The sequence below is a fragment of the Echinops telfairi genome, unplaced genomic scaffold, assembly GCF_000313985.2.
Source record: "Echinops telfairi isolate 266 unplaced genomic scaffold, ASM31398v2 ScPeMD7_2;HRSCAF=8, whole genome shotgun sequence".
Classification (NCBI taxonomy): domain Eukaryota; kingdom Metazoa; phylum Chordata; class Mammalia; order Afrosoricida; family Tenrecidae; genus Echinops; species Echinops telfairi.
The window spans coordinates 32,956,086-32,980,841 of record NW_022103898.1 but is presented as its reverse complement, the minus strand read 5'-3'; the positions used below and the strand labels follow the sequence as shown (position 1 = coordinate 32,980,841).

Sequence of the window (24,756 nt, the reverse complement as noted above, 5' to 3'; positions counted from 1 at the left end):
TTGTAAAAAGATTTGAAATGTCCAACTTGAGTATAATCAGCAAATTACTTTTTTCATTAATTGGGATTAATGCATACATAAAATCATTCCATAGTTCAATCACATCCAGAAGAATTGTACATTTGCTACCACAATCAGTTTCCAAACCTTTTTCTATATGGATCCTTTAATGTCATCACCTCTTTACCCTGCTGCCACCTCCATGTCCCACTCCCCCCAAACCCTTATTCCACTTGCTGACCTTATAGGTCCATCAGCCTGGTTTTCATACCCTGAAAAACATATACTACAACTTCAAGACTGTGACCCCCACCCCATGACATAAAACTCCTAAGACACCCCCTAATATGTCCAATCAAAAACCAAATAAAACAATACAACCCCAAATATATAAGATTTTGGAAACCAATTCATGTCCAGCATGCACCCTTCGGGGAATCTGCTGACAAGTTCTAACTGTTCAAGTCAGGCTTCTGCCTTTGGCCTTCTATACGCAACTCACCGATGCAACTCCATTAAGTGACCACTTTCCTCCTATGCCTCAATTGTGGATAGAGGTGTTCACTGGCAGTTTATTTCCTGTATAGTTCCTCCAGTGAATCTTGGTGTCCCACTATCATCCATAGCCTTCTGCAAACCAGACTCTTTATTCTCAGTTATGAATCCATCCTTTCCACTTCAGATTAGATGCTTCATACTCCTTCGGTGAGGTGACTCATGATGGTGTGCTTCCTCTATGTGGGCTTAGTTAGCATCTCATTTAGATGGCTGCTTGTTCAGAGACAATCCTTTAAGACCCCAGATGGTATTTTATCTGATAGTCAGACACCATCTAATTTCTTCACCACATTTTGCTATAACACCGTCTCCTCCATGCTCCCTTCCTGGAAGCGAGTATTGAGCAGAGCCATGATGTAAGAACTAATTGTTCTTAAGTTGGAGCTGGGATCTAGTGTGAGCCCAAAAACCATTCCTGGATCTTTCTTTGTTTGGGTTTTGGTCTTTCAATTTATTCTTACTTGGGAATTAACCCAAATGTCATGTCATTGCAACATTTAATCTCATCAAGCAGAATTGTACCATTGCTTCCATCATCAGTTCTTAAACATCCTATTTCTTCCTGAATACCTGGATATCATCTCCCTTTACCATCCCCCCCACTCCCCTGTACTCCTTCCCTGACCCCCTTGTTCTACTTGCTGTCCCAATAGGTTCATCAATCCTGGGTTTCATTTACTGAAAAACAGAAAAACGTATTTTACAACTTCAAGAGAGTAATCCTCTGCTCCATAGCACCTCTGAGATACACCCTGATAGCAAATTAGTTTTCAGCATTTGCATTCTATTCAGAGGAACATGTTTGTCCTCTAACTCCTAGTACCTTACCCCCTCAAACACTAAACGGTTCATTTGCATGATAAATCAAGGGTGAATTGCACGGGATTGGGGAAGAAAGAGAACGAAATCTAATGAATAAAAAAAGTGCTAGGGTTTAAAAAATAAAAAAAAAATAAATAAATAAAAGTGCTAGGGATCTCTGACCCTGTAAAACTAAGAAAAATTAATCTCTTTTTTACTTTAAATAAAAAGTACCTGGCTGAGAGAATGAAGGAACGTTCTACACTTTCAATCTTTAGTTCATTCTGATATGCTTCTTGGGTAGGTTTTCTGACCTGGAAGAAAACACAATAGGCTAAGTAAATGCATTCCCTACCAGAAAATCCCAGCTCTGATGTGTAGCTAAAGGCTCCCAATGACTCCTGGCTGCTGGCCTCAACAACCAGCGGTTTTATCTGCCACTACTCTTGGTTATTGACTCTTAAGTTGCATGTAAATTTAACACACACACCCCTCACTGCCGAGGCCCAACCACAGGTACTGAGTCCACGGCTTCGCTCCTGCGGTTGGTTCCCTCACACATCTCAGCAGGGCTAAATGTGATCTGTCCTTCCAGGCTCTTCCTCTTTCCATCCACTATGCCCTCCTTCCTCTTTCCTAGCTGTCACCAATTCATCCACTGTGCTCCACCAAAAGTTGCACATCGTTCATTTTCTTAACTCCCCAGACTGTGCCTTTAGAATGATTATTTTATTGCCTAGTAATGATGGGTTGGGCTGCTAATCTCAAGATCAGCAGTTCAAAACTACTAGCCATTTTGTGGTAGAAAGACAAGGCTTTCTACTCCTGGAGAGAGTTACCATCCCAGAAACCCACTGGGTTTCTACCCAGTCCTATAAGGTCGCTCTGAGTCAGAATCAACCTGAATGGTAGTGAGTTGGTTTCTTTGCTTTACTTCATATAAAATTTTACAGGGTGGATACTGTCTTCACAAATATTTGCTAATCTCTGGGAAAGAGAGGACCAAAACAAAACCCAAACCAAAAGCCACGCTTCAAATCATCTTTTGTGTTTTCCACCAAACCTATTAGCATGTTTTGCTTATATTCATTCTCAGTAGTAATTCTATGAATAAATAAATGCTAGGAGTAAACAAATAAATGCATGGATGGTAACATGAAGAATAAAAATTTAAGAATGTGCCAAAGATGACTGTCTTAAAGCTTTCTCTCTATTTTGGTTTAAAAAACAACAACAAAACAAACTAATACACTTACCTTCATTCCAGCCAAGGAGAGCATGTTGTTTAGTTTAAACATCCCAGACTGCACTGGCGTTGTGTACAGCAGGGCATCATTAAACTGAAAGTAAAGGCAGTCCACAGGAAAAATAAACAAATTTCAAAGGTAAAGACAATGCAGGAATGACAAAGGAACAATCTTTTTGCTAACAGCATTCTGGGTAGAATACTTGTGTTTGCTTACATAAATTAGAGCCACCTAGAATGTTTCAGTAAAGTATCATTTAAAAAATAATTTTTGGAAAATGTGCTTCCTTTCCAAGTCCTGTCATAGATTAAATGCTTTCTGAACTCTAACTCTTACTGAGGGCATTGCAATCTGCTAATAAAAACAATTCTTTCAAATGAGAAACGAAGTAAACTCGCTTCCAAGAGAAAACAAGGTTATGGTTGTGCATCCCAACAGACTTTATTTTCCTAAATTTGAAATGCAAACTTTATTTCCCTAAACTTGAAATGCAAACAAGCAATACAGAGAGCCAGCGAGCCTGCTAAAACCATTACTTGAAGATACTACGCATGTCTGTCTTGTACAAATGTCTCCTTCCAGTAAGCAATTGTCCCTGCCTCAGACACAACAGAACCACACATAGCTTACCAGAAAAAACATTCGGGGCTGCATGACTTTCCGGGATACCTTCATCAGAATTCCTTCTTTCAGAAAGACCTGATCCATCCAAAGAAATATCCATTTATTCTACTATCACAACACAGTAACAATAGATATGTACTGTCTGTGTATATAATATGCACTTGTATATATATACAAGTATGTGTGTATAAATGTATATATACATTTACATATATATCCCATCATCAAAGGTAAGCACTACCTGCATACATATGCACTTGTGTATATATACAAGTATGTGTACGTACACACACACACACACACACACACACTATATAGGAGCCCTGGTGGCACAATGGTAAAAAGCACTCATCTTCTAACCATTAGGTCTGGGATTCAAACCCATTAGCTGCACCATGGGAGAAAGATGTGGCAATCTTCTCTGTAAAGATTTATAATCTTGGAAACCTTTTTGGACAGTATATACATAGATACACACACACACAGAGAAATGTGGGTATATAAATATATAAAGTCAAATTCAATTCCAGGGAGTCAATTCCAATCCTGTAGGACAGAGTGAAACTGTTCACAGAGTTCTCAAGACTATACAACTTTAGGAAACAGACTGCCTCAGCTTTCTCTTGTGGGTTCAAACTGCAACATTTTGGCTAGGATCCCAATATTTAACTCAAAGTGCCACATGTGCTCCTTATTTAAATACCAAGGGACTTCAAAACGTTTGCAGAAAAATTGCGTTCTAATTCCATTTTTCATGAACTTTTAGAAGCCTCCTTGTGTACATTTTGTGTGTGTGTGTGTGTGTGTGTGTGTGTGTATTCATGTCAAGAGTGTGGTCCTCTAGATTTTTACTGTTGTTGTGTTTAAGAGGGACACTTGGTTTCCTTGTGATTTTGTATAGTCATAATTTTGTTTACAACCCTGTAAGTCATTTAGGAATTGGACAAACCAGCAGAGTTTCATGAATTCAATATTGTTCCCAGGGCATTTTTGTGGGTGTCATATAATTCATCAAGCATGCACTTGATCCTTAGGCATTTCAACATCCTGACAATTGCATTTGCAATTTTCCCACTCTCGTTCCCTCCACCACTTCTGTGTTTTATGAGGAGCATCAAAAATACCAATTTTTCCCTCCCTTCATCTCTTTTTAAATGTTTATTTAGAAATGAAGCATCGTAAATGAATTTATCTTTAAAGCTGCGTGAGGTCACTGCTATTATACAATAAAATGATACCATTTCATCAGAGTCTCTGTGGGATCCCTGCTATTCTCTTAATTAACTTGAGCTTCTTGTCACAGTGACTTAAATCATGGACATTTTGAACTGATAGAATGAACTTAGCTGATCTGGTGTGCACCAATGAAGAGTTGCAATAAATATTTATTTTCATAATGGAAATGAAAATTATCTACAAATGGCATCTAAGTGCATGGCATTCAATCGGTAAAAGCCTGTCTAAAACACTTACACGTCCAGGCTGCACTATTTCGTGATGTCCATTTAAGCTGTACTGAATTTGCATAAGCTTCTGAAAGTTGTCCTACGGAAAAAAGAAAGCCAAGTGTATAAAGACCCAGGCATCCAGGTTCAATTGTATACCAATTGCTAAAATTAACATACTTACTCCTTGCTTCATGGTGTCATTGGCATGGTTGGCTACCTCTATAACAACAGCAAGGGCATCTGAAATATGCAGGAACAGTAGGGGTATTTGGTTATTACCCCTGGAACAGATTGCAACATTAAGCTATTCCAACCCTTGCATGGTGAGAAGTGCCCTGCAATTAACCAAAAGGCCCTGGCTCAAGAAGGACCTTAGAAAAAAGGACCCGGAGACGGGCTACTGAAAGGTCGCAGTTGCCAAGCTTAGGGAGCTCAATTCAGCCGTGCAGCACACATGGGATGGCCATGAATAAAAACTGACTGAAAAGTAGTATATTTGTTTCTTTACCAAAAAGAGGGGGGGGGGGGTGAATGCTCCAGCCTTCTCATCTTTGTTTGTAAATATTTTTTTTTAATTGTTTCATCTGCTATTAGCCTTCAGTTATTACAATCTAAGGTAATAGTATTCTCCTAGGGGGCATTTGGACATGTGTGATGACCACTAAAGGTCATCACAATGACCAGAAGAGTCTACTGGGATTTAGTGGGGAGGGGTCAGGGTGGATAACCAACCTGGGAAAGTAGGTATAATTCCTCACTAAGAATGCCCTATCCAGTAGGATATCAGTACACCTCACTGCAAGAAAACAGCAGCAAATCCGTGTCCTCTTGAGGCTAGCGTGGCATTATAGTAGTAGTCATCAACAACGTTTTTGGTGGTGTTTAGTTGCCAACTGGTGTAATGGACTTCAGGAGTAGTGGGGAGGGTAGTAAAGCTAAGTTGTTCCAAAACGTGCTTTATCTTTCATTTCTATAGCTTAGTTAATTCATGGACTTGTGATTTTAAAGCTTGAAAGAACTTTGGAGACCATCTGACTCAATCCCTGCTTTTAAAAGATGAAGAAATGGGCACCTAGAGAAACTGAATGTATCACGGGGACTGAGAAGCCAACTGAGCTTCTCCAATGCTAGACCATGCCAGGTCCACTTCCTTGGGAGGGGAGCTCTCCTGGTAGACCAGCGATAAGCCTCCGCTGTCCTCATATAACCTCTCCTAGTTCCAGTACCATTTTATTATTTATCTAGTTCCATTTTCATCTGACCAAAAGAGAGCTGAAATAGAGGTTCGTCTTCATTTGGACAAAATAGAGTTTAGCACTGATTTTTTTTTTTTTATCAATCTACTTTAATTTTCTGGGTTGTAATCAACAATATAAAAGATCTGTAACATAAAAGATGATAAAAATTGTTTACCTTGAGTATCCCTATAATCTCCAGAGTCTTCCAACAGATTCTTCAAATAGTCTAGAGGGAAAAAAAGGTTAAATTTATATTACTGAACCCAATATAATAAGGCACTATAATGGAATGAATTTTGTTCTCCCAAGACAGAATGCTAAAGTCTTAACTGTCTGTACCTATGAAAGCAACCAACTTGAAATTGGGGCGGGGCGGGGGTGGGGGCTTGTCTTTGCAGATGCAATCAAGTTAAGATGATGTCATTACAGTAAGCCCTCATCTGATATGACTGATGTTTTATTTATTTTTAACAAGAAGAGTATAGGTAGGGGCATAGGCACCGAGAAGAGTGCCATGTGGCAATGGAAACAGAGCTGAGTGACTTGCCTACAAATCAAGGGAGGAGGAGGACTGTCAGAAACACCAGCAGCTCCAAGAAGGCAGAGAACACTCTCCAGTAGCCTTGCAGAGAGCGCTGCTCCGCCCTGGCACCTTGAATTTGGGTTCAGAGCCCCAAGCATGCTGAGAGAATACATTTCTGTTGAGTTAAAAGTCACTCAGTTTAAGCACTGAGCCAAAAAAAACCATTTATCTTTCTTATTTGGTTCTTTAGTTAGTCATGTTATTTAATACACACACGAGTCCAACGTGTGCTAACTTTCAAAAAATTCAAGAAGCTAAAGTCCTGAAATCAGGAGCGAGAACTTAAAACATGGAAAAGAGGCTGAGAAGTGCCAGGGGTCATTTTAGAGAGGAGGTGTTCCATGACTGAGCTCACACAGCCTCTGTGTGGGGAAGCCAGGACGGGATCCACACATCTCCTGGTACCCAGTTCAGTTTTTATACTGCAGGCTCCCTTCCCCAACACAGGAAATACCTTAATCTTGAGATCAGGTATAGGCCTGGGATAAAACTCTAAGGATACTTAAGAGATTCTTAGATTTGCTATCAGCCAACAATGCCCAAAACATCAAAGGAATGAAATCCATGTGTCTAGACTAACAGTGCTCAAAAGGGTACGAATTTGCCCCTCAGGGGAAAGCTGGCAATGTCTGGAGATTATTTTGTGTCCTCACAAGTGAGGGCAAGAGGGTGCTACTGGCACCTAGTGGTTAGAGGCCAGGGCTGCTGCCAAGCCTCCTACCATAGCCAGCGAAGCCCTCAGGAAGGAATTATCTGACTTAAATGCCACAGGGCTGAGGGGGAAATACCCTGGTCTAGATAAAGATGGCTGTAAATTAGCAATGTGGTATAGAGTGTTTTTTAAAATGTGGAAAATAAACCCTGGGTTCATAAATCTTTAACACCAAGAAAAGTCATGATTTCAAGCCAACACTTCCTTCTCTATTGAGAGATGCTGGATGGCTTCCCAACGCTTACCAAATTAACCAAAACTCCTTCCCTTGACATTTCAAGCCCCCGACTACGGACTACGGAGTTCCTTACCTACTTCTGATGTTCACTCTCCCAGCTGCCTAACACAGGCCCTTTGTTCTGACCAAGATAAAATCGATTCTGCAGGAATCCACAAACTCTTCCTGTGTGATCCCTAGCTTTTGCCCTTCATGTTCCCTTCCTCTGCGTATAAAAATTCTACTCATGATCTCCAAGGCTGATCTCCAATTCCTTCTCTCCAACAAAATTTTCCATCTGAAAGGAATTATTTTTTCTCCCACTGAATAATACATTACGTGGCAGTTACATCTTATTATGCCTACTGTCTTCTTTGAAAGGTAGGTGGTTTGAAGCTACAAATCTCTCCATGAGAAAAAGATGTGCGGTCTACTTCTGTAAGGATTTCTGCCTTGGAAACCCTATGGGGCAGATATGCTTTGTCCTATAAGTTTGCTATGAGTTAGAATCTACTCGATGGCACTGCGTATTATTTATTAGACTCAACGCTTCTTGCAGGCAGGTCCCATGGCTGATTCACATTTCTGGCCTGCACAGAATTTAGAAAGAGGATTTGCACAGAAGAGGCAATAAATGCTTAATAACTAAGAAATAAACCAAGGGGAAAAAAATCAAACCCACTGCTACTGAGTCGATAATAATTCATCAAGAGCTATATAGGGTTTCTGAGATTGTAAATCTTGATAGGAGAAGACAGTCTGGTCTTTCACCCAAGGAGCAACTGGTAGCTTTGACAGTTAACCTTGCAGTCAGCTGCCCCACGCCTAACCCAGAGCAACACAAGGGTTCTGTGGAGTATGCCTTAGCTTAGGTAAGAAGAAGAAAAGGCTTACACCAGCCATAATTAATGCAGTGGGATTGAGAACATGAGGATATAAAAGGCATGTTATGAAACTACAGGGCATTTTCATCAGGCCCAGTGCCCATGGAGCAGTACCATGGAACAGATATAACTTCATTCCATGTATTTTATGAAGTGATACTCAAAGCACAAAGGGAAACTTGGATGTTAGTGCCAGCTTTCCAAAATTAACAGATGGCACAAACATACACAGCCAGGTGCTGAAACTTCTGTCTTTGAAACATTCATCCAGGAACCTGGGTGAGTCTAGACATGCACACTATAAACATCAAGCACGGGCAACAAGCCAAGCTAAGATACTGGGAATGACCACAGAAAGCTTCCCTGCTCCACAACATACTTCTGTCTTGCTAGAGGTGTCCTGTAAGTAAGAGCTTAACGCCATCTGAGTTCACTCGATGAAGAAAACATTTCCAACCCAAAGATAAGAAAACCAACAAAGATGAACAAAATGCATCGACTCAACTAGAGATGAGGGATTCCCTTAAATTCACTCCGACCCCCCTTAGCTCCTATAAGTCTTGTTTGTTAGGTTTAAATATTTAACTGTTTATGGCTGGGTGTGAGAGTTGGACAGAAAAACGTACTCATCTAATACTTGTTCTCAGTGTCTAAAGGATTTCAATAACCAAAAGTCATTTTCTTTATGCCTTTAGTTAGCTGAAGGAAATGAAAAGGAAATCAGGTTTACCTAAGCAACAGAGTCATGGTGAGTGTCTCTTGTCTTTAAACCTTGTTCTTAGAAGAGACATAAATCCATGCAAACAGGCATCTCTAAACTAAGTGTTCATACAAAATGTCCGTATTAGGAAATCCTGACCTCAGAATCTCTATGCCGAATCTGAGAAGTGCCTGGGTGGCTTGTTTATACTTTGGTTCAGCTGAGGTCTGCCAACCTGAACTTCCAGAAACATCCAGAAAATATTGGCTGAGCCAGCAAAATAGTGCTGTTAATCAAGGAGGCTTTCACGATTTTTAATGCATCTATTAATTTCTACAATGCAACTTTCCAACCCTATTTTTCTATCTATTATGTTTTTAAAGCACTTGTACAGGTAGACTCTAATTTATAATGAACTGCATTTATAACCATCCCTTTTTTAAAAATCATTTTATTAGGGGCTCATACAACTACCCATACATACATCACTTGTGTAAAATGCATTTGTACATTCACTCTGCCCTCATCATTCTCAAAACATTTCCTTTTTTAAAAAGTACATTCTTGATTCAACTATTGAGTTGTATGACATGTGAATTATATGCCAATAAAAGTGTTAAAAATACATAAATTACTTCTTATCAATAGTAATATGGAGTCCATACAATGTTACAGCACATAATTTACTGTTATCATTCACACATCAACGCTCAAAGATAAATGAAGATTCAGTTTATAACGATAATAAAAGGCAATGATATAAGGAAACTAAAACAAAGCAAACCAACAACCAAACAAAGGAGGGATTAAAGTTGTGACCTGTTATTGGGAAGGAGCCCTGTCCTGGTTCAGGAGCTGCCTGTCCATCTTTTGAGAAGTTTTACCTTTTCCAAAAAAGACAAGCCATGATCCCTTCAAACAGTTGCGCACCCCCTAGAGCAGGGGTGGGCTAACTTTTGAGATGGAAGAGCTAACCCTGCCGCTCACAGCAAGTGAAACATTTTATGAGAGCCATCAATATATTTTCACAAATGAAATAACCATTATCTGAATAAGTTTTATTTTCATTTCCAATTGTACTTTTGAGCCACATCTAGGTACCAAAAGAGCCACACCGCAGTTTGCTGACCCCTGACCACCTTGATAGCAGTGTGCGTAGCAGGATGACTGATGAGCCTGTGAGTCAGATGGGAGGAGCACAGAAACCACGAGCTGTGGCTGTTGCAACCAAGGTGAAACCCAGGGAAGGAAGCCAGACAGACACGTCCGCACTGCTCACGGAGGATCCTTACATGGGCCAGCCCCATCTGGGACCCAGTCTTCTACAAGAGCTGTCGGTCTAAGTTACCAGGACGAGAGCAGTCATTTCAGCTTGGCAGTCTAGACTTGTAATCTTCTGTCAAAGCAAATTACTTTGTTTTTTCAAAACCTCACTAATAAAATACCTCAAATGCTATTGAACTTATAGCAAAGAACACCCCCACCCCACCCCAAAAAAAGACAAAAAGCTAGGGAACACAGGAAGAGTTTGTAATTCCTGCAGAATCGATTTTATCTTGGTCAGAACAAAGGCCTGTGTTAGGCAGCTGGAAGAACGAACATCAGAAGTAGGGAAGGAACCCCGTAGTCGGGGGCTTGAAATGCCAAGGGAAGGAGTTTTGGTTAATTTGGTAAGCGTTGGAAGCTATCCAGCATGGTGCAGTGTATATATTAATACACAATATGTACTCTCACTGATTTATGAAAGTCAATTAACCAGTCTGCACCCAACTCATCCCACCATTATCATCATCATCACCCAAGAGTAACAGCCAAAAATTAACCAAAAGTAGCATGTGCAACTTCTAGGGATTAGCAGGTGATCATTTTCTGATATATGAGGCTCAGGATGAAACATGACCCAGCAAGAGTCATTGTGACAAGCTGAGACTATTTGTATTCAGCACCATGGCTGAACTTCTGGAAGATAATATACCCAGCAACCTAAGTCAATTACAAAAGTACAAATATTGTATAATCTCACACAATTATGCATTAGACTGCTAACTTCATGGTCAGCAGTTCAAAACTACCAGTTGTTTCTTGTGAGAAAGACAAGGCTTTCTATCCCCATAAAGATTTACTGTCTTGACTCCAATTCTATCTTGCAAGACTGGCTAGACCAGAGGAGGTACACTGGTACAGATAGGAACTGAAAATACAGGGAATCCAGGACGGATGAGCCCTATAGGACCAGTGGTGTGAGTGGCAAAACAGGGAGGGTAAAGGGAGAATGGGTAGGGAAGAGGGAACCGATTACATGGAACTGTGTGTGACCTCCTCCCTGGGGGACAGACAACCGAAAAGTGGATGACGGGAGACGTCGGACAGGGCAAGATATGACAAAATACCCATTTATAAACTATCAAGGGCTCATGCGGGAGGGGGGAGCGGGGAGGGAGGGGAAAAATGAGGACCTAATGTCGGGGGTTTAAATGGAGAGAAAATGTTTTGATAAACGATGTACAAATGCGCTTTACACAGTTGATGTGTGTATGGTTTGGGATAACAGTTGTATGAGCCCCTAATAAATTTTTAAAAAAAAAAAAAAAGAATGAAAAAAGAATGTTATGAAAAAAAAAAAGAGTTGTAAGAGCCCCCAATAAAATGATCTTTTAATTAAAAATAAATTAAAATGAAACAAACAAAAAAAAAGATTTACTGTCTTGAAACACAAGGGCAGTTCTACTCTTTTCAATAAGACTGCTATGGGTCAGAATTGACTCAATGACAGTAAGCTCACTTATTGGAATGGGCTTCAAAAAGTTCGTGGACACATTTCATTATCTGTCAATTCTCATTGTCCAGGAATTATGTAAGTCTTCTCATAAAAAGGGAAGAAAAAGCAAATGTATAGAGACCAAAGTTTATTAGAGGTTACCAATGGTGAAAGGAAAGGAAGTAGGGAGTTAATAGTGATCGAAATCTCACATTAAGGGTAAGGCTACACAATTATTATACATGTTGCTGCTAAATTGCACAGAAGAAAGATGAGGCTTTCTAATCCTGTAAAGATTTTCAGTCTTGAAAACCTACAGGGGCATTTACCCACAGTGACAGTTCCACTCTATCCTCTAGGGTTGCTATGAGTCAAGATAGAATCGATTCAATAGCTGTGAATTTGGTTGAGGTTGAGTGAGTTGTAGAATTATAAAAACCTGAACAGGCAAAAGTTGTGTTATAGAGAGATTTAAAACAATACTCCCCGCACCCTCCCCCCATCCTCCCCCAAAAAGGTTAGCTGCTGAGGTTTCTCATGTAAATACATCATAAGATTGGGTTCCTTGCTTTGGTTTTAGAAGGTTAGGGTGTCGTAATATCATGGGACATCCCTAATTGGCCTAATAATTTATTTGGTGCCTTTGTTCTACCCCATAGTTTGATGAGTGGTGCCTAGGGGCCTTAAAACCTTATAAGCAGCGGTCCAAGGCACAGCTATTGCTTTCAGTTCACTGGAATCAACAGAGAAAGGAAGAGAGTCAGGAACAGGAAAAGGAAATAGAATATGTTGCCAATCATCTCCATGAACAAATGCCCCCTTTGCCACAAGACCAGAAGAACTAGATAGCATTTGGCTATCATTACTGAACATTTTGATCAAAGATTCCATAGAGAATCCTGAGCAAAAAAGGAAAAGTACAAAACAAAATTCCAAATTCTCATGGTATCCAGACTTTCTAGATTTCCCTGAATGGTAGATGAGCACCTAAAACAATTGCCCTGAAATAGTCCTTACATTTTAAAGCCAAAATAGTCCCTAAAGCCTTGTTGGAACCGGCTGGCGAAAACGGTTTGTCTTGAGCCTTGTGCCCGTTTCAGAACTGTTTCTACGGTTTCATATTGATGCACCCTCTAGAAGACTGAATGGGAACCGCTGGGGGAGTAGGCTTATGTTAGGGAGGGAGGAAAACTCAGAAAAAGTGAGAACGGCTGCAGAAATCAAAGTCTAATCAGTGTCCATAAACTGTACATGTAGAAATTGTTGAATTGGCACACATGTTGCTATATTTATAGTCAACAATAAAATTAATAAAATTAAGGAAAAATGTAATGATTCCTCTTCTGAAATATTATGAAGCACATTTATATGAGGGGACTTCACTGGTCTAAATAAAGTATTCTTTTTTTTTTTAAGTATTTCCTTGGGTTTTTACAAATGTTTGAGTTACTTTTAGTAATGTATGCGGTTTTAGTGATGGCCTACAACAGTCTAGTGGTTGCTAATACTTATCATAGGATAGATTATATATTTAAAGATTCTATTAGATTTTTAAGTCACTGTTAATTGAACTTAAGTTATTATATAAAGGCCACAGACCCTAGTTTGCCCAAAATAGTATAGTCTTGGTTTATTCTTATTAATTATTATTTTTTCAACATTTAAAAAATTTTATTTAGATATAATTCACCTATCATACATAGCAATTGTTCGATCATATCAAGAAGAGTTGTACAATTGTCAGCATAATCAGTTTTAGTAATATATACAGTTTTAGTGTTAGCCTAAAATATTCTAATGGTTGCTACCTACTACTCATCAGAAGGATATATGATTCTTAAACATTCTCCTATTAGATTGAAGTAATTTCTGGTTTAGTTTACGCTACTATGTAAAGGTCACGGGTCCTAGTTTGCCCATGATGATCTTGGTTTATGCTTGTTGTTTACGTATAAATATTCATAGCACTGGTATGGTGGCACTCTCTGGTAAGAGGCTCCTTACCAAAAGGTTGGTGATTCAAACCACCCCTAACTGTTCTGAGGGAGAAAGAGAAGATTGTCTGCTCTCAAAATCAGCCTTGGCACAGTCAAGCCACTACATACTTAGTCCCCACAACCCTAAAGAGAAGACTATTCCATGACCCAAAGAGCAGTCTAGTGAAAGATATAGCAAGTATCAAAGTGAGTTTAACCAAATGTCAGATTTTTCTCAGACTGGAATAAAATCACCCAGGGCACCCATGATTCTGACAAATAGTACAAAGGAAAGTGTTTAGCAACCTATTCTGCTTGCTAGACCTTTGTCAAGACAAGTCCCAGCAATAGAGGGATTTGGCTACTTGCGGGAATCTGGGTCAATCTGTACCTAGAACTGGAAAGAGAATGGCATGATAGCAGCATAGATAGAATCCAGCAGCTCTAAAACCTTGGACCTAAAGAGAACATCTATTTTTTTCTATGGTCTACTTTCGTGATAAGTGACTGAGATCTTAAATGCTTGTGAACAGCGTTCTAAAGTGCAACTATAAGTATCTCATCTTTCAGAGCAGAGAAGAGTGAAGGAAAAAAAATAAGACTCAAGGAAACAATGAGTGTGAAGGATCATAGCTCCTCGTATTCTGAAACCAGAAGAGCTCGATGGTGATGGTGCTGAGCTACTATCGAGGACCGCTCTGGAATGGATCACAATAGGAGGATCTGGATAGAGCCGGGGGAAACCGAACAAAACCCAAAACAAAATGAGAAAGCTCACACTTACTGAACTGATCGAGACAATGGAATCCCAGAGACTGGAGCTGTTAGCTACCCTTCAAACCTGCATCTGGAACCACATACCAGAGATCACCTCTCAAACAACACACAGAACTAGAAAATTAATAATAATAATAATAATGAGGCTGAAAGAGCAATTTTTACCCAGAATCCAAGTTCAGAAGGCAGGACAGGGCCAGAGAAAAGGACAAATGGGAACAGGGGGCCAGGGAGGCAGCGGGGAGAGTGCTGCTACTACAGGTTGAGAGGACGGCAACCACTGACACAAAGGAAAACATGGTTAAATGGTCGGGTGGAAAATTCATTTTCTTAGTATACTTCTACTTGAACCACAATAAAAAAGAGTCAAACTACAACAAAAAAATACATGCATATATTTTTTACTATCCTCGAAGTGAAATTCATAATTTCCTTCAATGTTGTATGTGGGCAACACATCATAGCGGAGCCATCACTACAGCAGTAATTTTGCCACATAAGAAATCAAAGCTATTTTCGTAACACATTTCAATTTTCACATTTAAAGCTGGTGCTTACACTCACCACTACTTTCAAATCATGAGTGATCAGACTTTTCATTTGTCCCTATTTAATGCACTAATCTAAAAAATCATATAGTTCTACATCACTTCAAAATATTTTGATAACTTTATTGTAAATGATGGATTCCCTGTTTCACCTTGAGTATTTCCATTCTGTAATTTAAAAAACTACTCGGGAGTGGTCCCTAGGCTTCCTCTGACTGCCAGAGAGATCAAGGCACACAAAGAGGGCCGAGAAACGCTGTTCCATGGATTCCAGTGAAAGTTCTACCTCTTAGAACATCCAAACAGTTCCTGTATATTAATTTTTCAATATCACCTTTCAAATTGCAAAGGGGTTCCAAAAAGTGTGTGGGTAAGTTCGAATATCTTCCATTTGTCTATGACAAGGTATGAAGCCTCGCCTCAAACCTTTTTCACTACAATTAAATATCAGTTATAGAACAAAAACTTAGCTAGCTGCCATGGGAAGTTTGAATCATAAAATCCTACATTTCACAAGGATTGGAACTGCCTTAAGTCAGGCAGGGCCTTTGAGTTCGACAGAAATGAAATTCCTTGGCTGAAGGCCAGGTCAGCCCCACCTTTCATCCAGTTCTGCCCTAGAGAGTGTTAGAATGACTATCTATGGACATAAGTAGCTCTGGGTTTTAAAACAAATACTAAGCAAAAGTCTCAAGTTTTTTTAATAATCATCAATTCATTTTATTCTTTTAAAAAAGTGGGGGGGGAAAGTGCTAGCCTGCCTGTTCATAGCTCAAATTTAAAGCTTTAGAACATTGCAACAGATGTTTTTAATATTCCATTTTTCTGCCAACATAGGAAATCCTGGATTTCTAAGACCTGGAGGGAGTTAATACCATCCCAGACTAAAGGCAAAGACTACAGGAAAAAGTAATATAATATGCTATTAAAGCAACCTTTAATTTAACAAATGTTTTGAACAATATCAAAGAAACTACCGGATCCAAATTTAATCAAAATTCAAATCACTATTTATTTTTAATATTTTTAAAAATATAGACATGGAAAATTGTTTTCAGAGAAAATTTTAAATTATATTTTTCATTATATTTTATGCACCATGATGCTTGCTGACTTAACTTGCTTCAAGGCCAAAATACCAACTATCTACCAATGAAAGTCTGTCTTTAAAAAACAGTCTACAGCATGTACCACAATGTGAAAAAAATCCAAAGTGTTTACATGGTAGAGGTTTTATATGACAAACGGTGGAAGATGAAGGGAGACTTGGTTTTTCTTTAAAGTACTTTCAATATGTTATACAAAAAGCTCACTACCATTGAGTCAATTCTGAATCATAGCACCCATATAGGACAAGATAAAACTGCCCTGTGGGTTCTCAAGACTCTCTCTCTTTTTTTAAAAATCATTTTATTGCCATCATCATTTTCAAAACATTTTCTTTTTGCATGAGTCCCTTGGTATCAGCTCCTCATTTGTTCTCCCTCTCCCCCTCTCCACCCCCTCTCATGAAGGACTGTAACTCTTAACAGGCTAGCCTTATTTTCTCCCATAGAGCAGCAGGTGTTTTTCAATTGCTGACTTTGTGGTTAGCAGCCCAAAGAGTGTCACCAAGGTTCCTATAAATACAACACAAACAAACTCACTGTCATTGAGTAGATGCTGACTCACAAAGACCCTATAGGACTGGGTAGAACTGCCCTTGTGAGATTCTGCGACTGTAACTCTTTATGAGATTAGGAAGCCCAGTCTCTCTCCCATGGAGTGGCTATTGGTTTCGAACTTCAGACCAGGCGGTTAGCAGCCTAACATATAACCACTTAGCCACCAGGAGAGGACTCCCTGCAAAAAAATCCTAGGAAACACAAATCTAATGCAGGACAGAGGATTTAGAAAAGTAGGAGAAAGTTGACTTTATCTGGGAATGTCCACTTACCTTGCTCTAAAAGAAGAAGTTATCAACTGCAGGATGGGGCTCCTACCTTGGTAATGAGTTACAGTCTCAGAAATACAAAGGGAAAGTTATACCCTGTTTTCTATAGGGTTGCTATTAGTCAGAATTGACTTGATGGAAGAGCTTGATTTTTCTCTAAAAGAAAACATTCTATGTTATCTGCATTCCACAATATTGCCCTGCCCCAGGAACCAACACAAGCAGGCAGCTAATTAAAAGAGTCTGACTGGAATCCTTAACCTCACTGCCTGAAACTTATCAATAAATCAAAGCTGTAAGCAGTTGCCTCAGATAAGGGTATAGCATCCTCTTTTCTGCTCCTGCATGTTCTGTGCATTTGGAATTATTCCAATTGTACAAGGGAAATGTGCTTCCTCTCCCAGAAGCAGTAGCCCACTTAAATCGATAAGTTGGCAGAGTTGTGAAATCAAGACTTAAAATCCAACCTCTCAGAATCTTTGTGGGGAGAGAAGACGATTTCAAAGCAACAGTAGAAATATCTGGTGGAAGCAATCAACATCTCAAGAATGAGTGTTAGAAAATGAAAACTGTAAATAAAAACTTAAAATAAAACCCTTAGCATCAACCCCCATATGTCCTTACCATAGGTGTTTCAATGTTCAGTGGCACACAGGGTCGCTATGAGTCGGTATCAACTCAACAAGGCCCAACAACATGTTTACAGACTTGGGCAGGGACTTACCACTCTGATTATAAAGTCTCTCTTAGAAGACTCCTCCAAATCCATTATCTATCTGAAATTCTAAGTCAGTGTGGATTTGGGGGTGATAGACATATGGGCAAATGAAATATCTTCAATGTAGCTTCAATGAAATCAAAAGTATCTCCTGAATACCTTCAAGGTTTCCAAAACAGATTCACATTCGATGGGAGGCAATAAATTGTTAGAATAAGATTAATCCACTAATCTCCGGGAATATATGATCAAATTAAGGAAGAAATATTTAAATTGCAAACACATTAGTAAATTCACAGGGCAGCACATAAAGATTTGCTGAGTCATGTGACACTGTCCTAAGACTCAAGCAGAACAGGAGTAAACAGCAAGCTGAGGGGAAGCATATGAATTACTGGGTGAAAAGGCAGAGGACAAAATGTATATTAACTTTAGTCCTGATTTTGTGACTTCTAAAAATCCATCCATCACCTTTCTCTGTCAGTGAATCCACCATTATTGAGAGTCTACCATATAAAATGCACTTCAGTAACAGTGATTTCCCAATTAAGAATGAGATTAAACCACCTGAAGGTTATACAAAAGGCAGCTCAAAAGGAAAAAACTACCTCAAGTTAACATAAACCAAACAAAAAAGTTGTTTTCTTGAAAAGAAATTTCTTAAAACTTGCTTTTGGTATTTCAACATTTCCCCAATCAAAAACAAACTCAACATAAATTAAACCAAGCACAAGTTTTTACTACTTATATCAGTCCTAATGTGGTAAAACATATATATATTTTCAAGTTCCATACTCTTGCTACCTCCTTCTTCCATTTGAAATCAGTTGTTTTTTGCTACTAAAAACAGTACTTCATTAGACAGCTGTGGAAATGGCCTGAGCCATCATAGCTGGTTCATGATAGCGCCTTGACTCCATCTGGCAGATCTACAATGTGTGCATCAGTACTGCCTTCTGTCTGGTGTATTCTCAATCTCTGCCAAAAGCAGTGGACAGAAAGCACAGATGGACAGGACATCCTCAGATTATTTAGTTTGCCTAATGTCATCCTGCGGGGGGGAGAGGGGGGTGTCTTAAGTACTGGGTTCACAGATATTCAAACGGAACATCCTAGAGCTAAGGGCTAGCCTACCCCAGTAGTGGTTGTCCAGTCACTGGGCAAGCTTGGAAGTCCCAAAGCCTTTGTTTAAAGGGAAGTTGGGAAATCCTAGCTTTTCAGGATTTACCTGCTCCCTCCAATATACCTCTTGCATTAAAAGAAAGTGGGAAAGTGACCCCATTTAGGATAAAAGTGCATGCACATCTTTCCTCAAATGACAAACAGGATCAAGTACCTCATATCTGTTTAGATAAAATAACAATAGATGAAATCTAGAATTGTGAGAGCCCCTCAACATAATTCTAGTGCCTCTGATGTATGGATGTATAATGTTTAATTGTGAGGATGGTGCAGGAGTGGGCAGTGTTTCATTCTGATGTGCATAGGGTCACCATGGGTTGAACCAACTTGATGGCACCTAACAACAATATAATGTATGTGGCATAGTGAGTTATGGTTTGCACTGCTAACTGTAAGGTCAGCAGTTCAATACCACCAGTTGTTCTGTGGGAGAAAGATGAAGCTTTTTACTCCCATGGATTTACGGTCTCTGAAACCCACAGGAGCAGTTCTACTCTGTCTTATAAGGTAACTGTGAGTTGTAATTGATGGCTGTGAGCTCTTGTTCTTTTAGTATAATATATGTATATTAAGTAACTGCACATTCCATCCACTTCAGTAAATATGCCAGAAGGAACAGTGAATGTTGAGTCTGTACTAGGTTCTGAGACCACACTAGCTTTTTTGCGATGTCAAATCATTAAACCCAAACAAGCCTATTACCTCATTTGGGAAAATACTGGGATATTTGCTTGGTTACAGTTGGAATTTTAAAAGCCAATAAATAGAAATCCTGGTAGCTGCCAGTATTATTATTATTATCGTTATTCAGGTGAACGAGATCGACAAAGCCCAGTACTCTTGTAGCTTTTAGCCCAAGAGGAACATACAGTTAAACAGTGATCATAACAATAATACTAAAGAGGAAGAGGAGGAGGAGAAAGGACTTTCTATTAATAGCTATTGTTAGGTCCCATCGAATCAGTTCCGACTCATATTGATCCTATGTATAACAGAACAAACAAATGCCCAGTTCCGCTCCATGCCCCTCCAGCCCACCAGTTGCGACATGAGGAAAGGGGAGGCTTTCTGCTCCCATAAAGATTCACAGGGGCAGTTCTACCCTGTCCTTTTAGGTCCCTATGAATCAGAATCAGCTGAATGTCAGTAGATGGGCTTGACAGTCAATGGCCTTTTCAATATTCTCCACCAACTCTTCACAACTAACACAGCTGCCACTTACTGAGAACTTACTTTGCCTAAAGCATTATTCTCAGCACTATTATTAGCTTATTAATCAGTTATTACCACCAACCTTTGAGGTCAAGGATGAGGGATAAGATAGAGCTAAGAAATATGTGGCACTGCCTCTCTAAACTCCATCGTGAAAATGCCTTCTTAGGATTAATCAGATTACCCAGGTGAAAGGAAGGAAGGATATGGGGTTGGGACAATGAAAGGTGTTCTGAGCACAAGAATGTTCAGGTATGACTGCCCAGAGTTGAGAATGTAGATGGTACAAACACAGACTTGGAAGAAGTTCAGTTTGGGCAATGTATATGTGAGGTGTAGAGGTGATCGCTGAAGCCAATCGTTAGGTAGTTACTAGAGTGATATAATAATAGAAGCATTCTGGAGAGGCACAATTTCATTAAATCCACAGTAGGGCAGCAGGTTGTTTGGCAAACTGCTGGAAAAGCTCACCTGTTAAAAGCAACTTGTACTGGGGGATCCTTTGGACGGGCTTGAGTAGGTAGTGCTTGAGGGCCAGGCTAGCACAGCGTGGGTTCAGCTGAAAGAAAAAGGCAACATAGTCAGCACGGTGTTCTGAAAGACCTGGCGTTCCACTTCTGAAACATCATCTAGTGAAAGCCTAAGGGGCAAACTTCTATTTGACCCGTGTGTGGTCCCTGTGAGTTGGAGCTGACTCAATAGCAATGCGTTAGGTCCACAGATGCAATTGCCTAAGAAGCTAACTTAAAACAACCAGCACCTGGGAAAGCACCCATTTTTTTTATGGCACAGCTTTTATAGTATACCAGTTATGCTAAGACAGTGGGACAGTAAGTAGCATAAGGTGACCAGATTTTAACATTGGTAAAGCAGGGCACCATTGATAAAACTCATATCCTGGCAAAATAGCCACATGGCAGCCAAAAATCGTATACCATACCCTAGCTTGGCGTGCATTCTTCCAAAAATCAGGACTTTTTAAAAACACCACGGGGCACAGGAAAAATTCTTAAAATCGGGACTGTCCCGCCAAAAGTGGGACGTCTGGTCACCTTACTGAGTAGCAGGATTCACCATCTGGTATGCCCTCTCTTTTAGGCAGGTCTAGGAACTCTGTCCCCGAGGCTGCTCCCAGGACGGGGCAGCCAAAGACTGAATTTGAGGCCAGCTAGAGCCTACGCCCCTCAGCAGCATCTATTTGGAGGAGCCTACGAGGGGTACCCCCCCCAAAAAATGGAATTTTTTTCCTCCAAAGCTACGTATTTAAATATTTTTTACAAATCAACCTTATCACCTTCAAAGTACTTTCCATTAATCTTGATATATTTGTCAAATCTGCAATTCCGTTCTTGGAAACATTTTTCAAACTCCTATGTTTGGATGGCTGACAGCACCTCCCTCATGTTTTTCTTCACCTCTTCTATGTCGTCAAATCTGTCCTTTCATGTCCCTCTTCACTTGCAGAAACAAAAAGAAGTCTCGTGGAGCAAGGTAAGGTGAGTAAGGTGTATGGGGCTAGAGAGACATGTTTTTTTGCCAAAAACTGACGCACTGAGATGGCTGCATGACCAGGTGCACTGCTGTAATGGCAAAACCAGTCCCCTTTCTGCCACAAATCAGGCCTTTTTTGTTGCACTCTGTTACACAATCTTTACAGAACCTCTAAACAGAAAGCTTGATTAACAGTCTGTTCTGGTGGAATGAACTCCAAATGCACTATGAGTCGACATTTTTGTCCCTTCAGGAAGTTGACAGATGCCCAAAATAAGGTTTGTCACCAAATGACATTTCACCTTTTTTGAAACAAGAAAACCACTCATACACTTGAATTTTTCCCATAGCACTGTCCTTGTAAACCGTGTTCAACATCACAACAGTTTCTGTGGTATTTTTCCCAAGCAGGAAACAAATTTTCACAGCTGCATGCTATTTTCTTAAATCAGCCATCACAAAATAATTAGGTTCAAGTGAAACTGCTTTTACGAAAAAATTGACTGTGACCAGAGAGAACCTTCCCAGGCAATGCCACGGGGTGCACTAACTCAGAGTGAGTTGCTCTACACTCGCTTGGGGTGGTGGCGGGGGAGTTGCGTTCTATGAAAACTCCGCCTAGCAGAGCTTTTCCCCATTTGGGGTGGGTGGGGTGACCCTTGTATTAAAAAAAAAAAAAAAACACCACAAGGGGACAAGGAGAAAATGCAATGCTCTAAAATTAAAGTGGCAGAAATAAGACCACTGGAAATGAATGGAAATAATGAAACCCTCGTGGTAAATATATTTAGGTTAATAAGATAATAAGACAGAAGGTAGGAAGAACTGTAGAAATGACAGATAACGCCAAAACAAGCCTTGCCACATATCCCCACAAGCCTGAAAAACAAAAACCTAGCTCACTGCCATCGAGCCCATTCTGACTCACAGTGACCCTACAAGACAGGGCAGAACTGCTCAGGTGAGATTCTGAAGAAGAAAGCCTCCAAACCACTGAGCCTGAAGGATGTAAAAATTCTTTCTCAGGTGAATGGCTACACATGACAACCTTCAAAATTATACTGGGTAAAGGAAGAGACTTCCTGGAATCGTTTTTACTCAAGCACTAGGACATTTTCACCCTACAGTGAAATCTACTTTTCTTAGTATGTACAATAGACATCTCTGTCTATTACTGAACACTCTAACCCAGGTATTTGCTGTGAGGTGTTATCAAAATGGTCAGGTGACAATGCCGCTGCACTCTAAGGGCCACAATAAGACATCCTTACACAATAGGTAGATCACAGCAGTCTTCCTCTCCTATAGGGTCAGAATCAACTCAACGGCAGTGAATGGGTAGTGTCTGGCACACAGAGTAATTACAAAATTATGAGGATAATGCATATCAAGACACCATTCTTCACGTAAGCACCATTAGTCAAGAGAGCTAAACGTCTCCATCTTTTATCTTCACTTGTTATCAAGGAAACTGAGTAACTCACTGGACACTGAAAAATCTGGGCCATCGGTTGCCATAGCTATATCATATTTCATTATTTAATCAGTTAAAGATACCACAGGAGGGGAAAAAATGGAAGACGAAAAATGACTTTTAAAGTTCAATTATTGGTCCCCAGTACAATTTGGAAATCAGCAGTGTACTCAAGTTATGGCAAGCATCTACAACTGTCCATTGACTTATCTGAGGGTGGGACGTACATCTTATCATCAAGATGTACTACATGCAATGTTGCAGTACTGCTGACTGACAATCTGTTGGTATTATCATTCCCAGATGGTTTTCTGTCATGTTTCCAGTCCCAAGAGACATATAAAGATAAGAATATGAAGATTTTAAAAGGTAGTAATGAGGACAACAAAAAAGAAAAGAAAAATGAGGAATCTGACTTATTTAGATACGGATCGACTTAAAAGGGACTCACGCTAATTGACTCCCAGCCTAAGTCGAGGACTCCCTACAACTTTTTGACTTAGATGATCATGTAATGATTGTGGTCAAGATTGTGCAACACTTCTTGAGATGTCTGAACTATTGTATCTGTTTGGATTGTGTCCCAATACAACTGTTAAAAAAATAATAATAATGTGAATTGCTCCCAAAAATTATGGGAGAGAGCTTACATAACACTTTATAGCAATCAGTTAAAAATTAAGAAAAATTGTTCCTAATCAATTTTTAAATCAAAACACCAAGCTCTGGAATGTATACTATAGTTATATGGCTGATTTTTCTTCACTTTAAAAACTGAAACTGTACTGTTTATTTATGGGAAGGGAAAATTTTTCTTATCCATCATTGTAGGTTGTTAGAAAATTAAAAGAGGCTGGGTTTAAAATAAAAAATGTCCAACATTAGATGCAGTCAATACCTCAAAGTCTCTAACGACAGCAGCAAAGGCTGGGTTTTTCTTGCACTGCTCATCCAACAAAGCTATGTTCTTATCAAATTCTTTGATATAGGTGGAATACATTTTTAAATATGGTCCCTTCTTTACAAAAATATCAGCAATTCTCTGTTGTTCAGTCCTAAGGGTAGAGAAAAGATACATAATATAAAGTCATTGGTTTATCCAAAATACAAAATGAACAAAGACCTATACACAACCCATAGGCACTATCTTCTTTTTCTTCCTTCTTATAAAACAGATCCCTAAATGCTTGCTTTTTACCATTTCCATATGCCCTGTCTAGTTCAACCCACCATCATTTCTTGCCTCCTACAGGGAATCACAGAAAACTTCATTGTGCTCACGCAGAATCTAAACACAGAGCAAGAGGTAATCATTCAAAGAGAATACCACATGGTTTAAAATAAAAAAGGGTGTGAATGAAGGTTGTATCCTCTCACCAGACTTATTCAATCTGAAAACTGAGCAAATAAGCTGAGAAACTGACTTATAGAAGAATGCGACAGCAGGATTGGATGCTTATTAACAACCTGTGATCTGCAGATGATACAACCTTGCTTGCTGAAAGGAAGAAAGACCTGAAGAAGCACTTGCTGATGAAGATCAGTAGGAAAGACAACTCAATGTAAACAAAGCCCAAATCGCCTCCACTCAAGTACTTCCTCAATGCAAGAATACTTTCTTCTATTAAATTGGCATTCTATGATGCTCACCTTCCTGACACAACTACTGAAGACA

General features: G+C 39.6%; 1 protein-coding gene across 2 annotated transcripts in view; it reads right to left on the bottom strand.

The window, feature by feature from the left end:
* The window catches only part of FGD6 (FYVE, RhoGEF and PH domain containing 6), a 121,029-nt gene that overhangs the window by 19,750 nt on the left and 76,523 nt on the right, over window positions 1-24,756 (bottom strand). For both annotated transcript variants that reach the window (XM_045290004.1, XM_004700388.2), the window contains exons 7-14: window positions 23,980-24,136; window positions 20,588-20,675; window positions 6,092-6,142; window positions 4,860-4,918; window positions 4,704-4,775; window positions 3,237-3,305; window positions 2,616-2,699; window positions 1,594-1,673 (exon numbers count right to left, since the gene is read on the bottom strand). In XM_045290004.1, coding sequence (XP_045145939.1) covers window positions 1,594-1,673; window positions 2,616-2,699; window positions 3,237-3,305; window positions 4,704-4,775; window positions 4,860-4,918; window positions 6,092-6,142; window positions 20,588-20,675; window positions 23,980-24,136 — 660 coding nt within the window. The remainder of the gene's footprint in view (window positions 1-1,593; window positions 1,674-2,615; window positions 2,700-3,236; window positions 3,306-4,703; window positions 4,776-4,859; window positions 4,919-6,091; window positions 6,143-20,587; window positions 20,676-23,979; window positions 24,137-24,756) is intronic.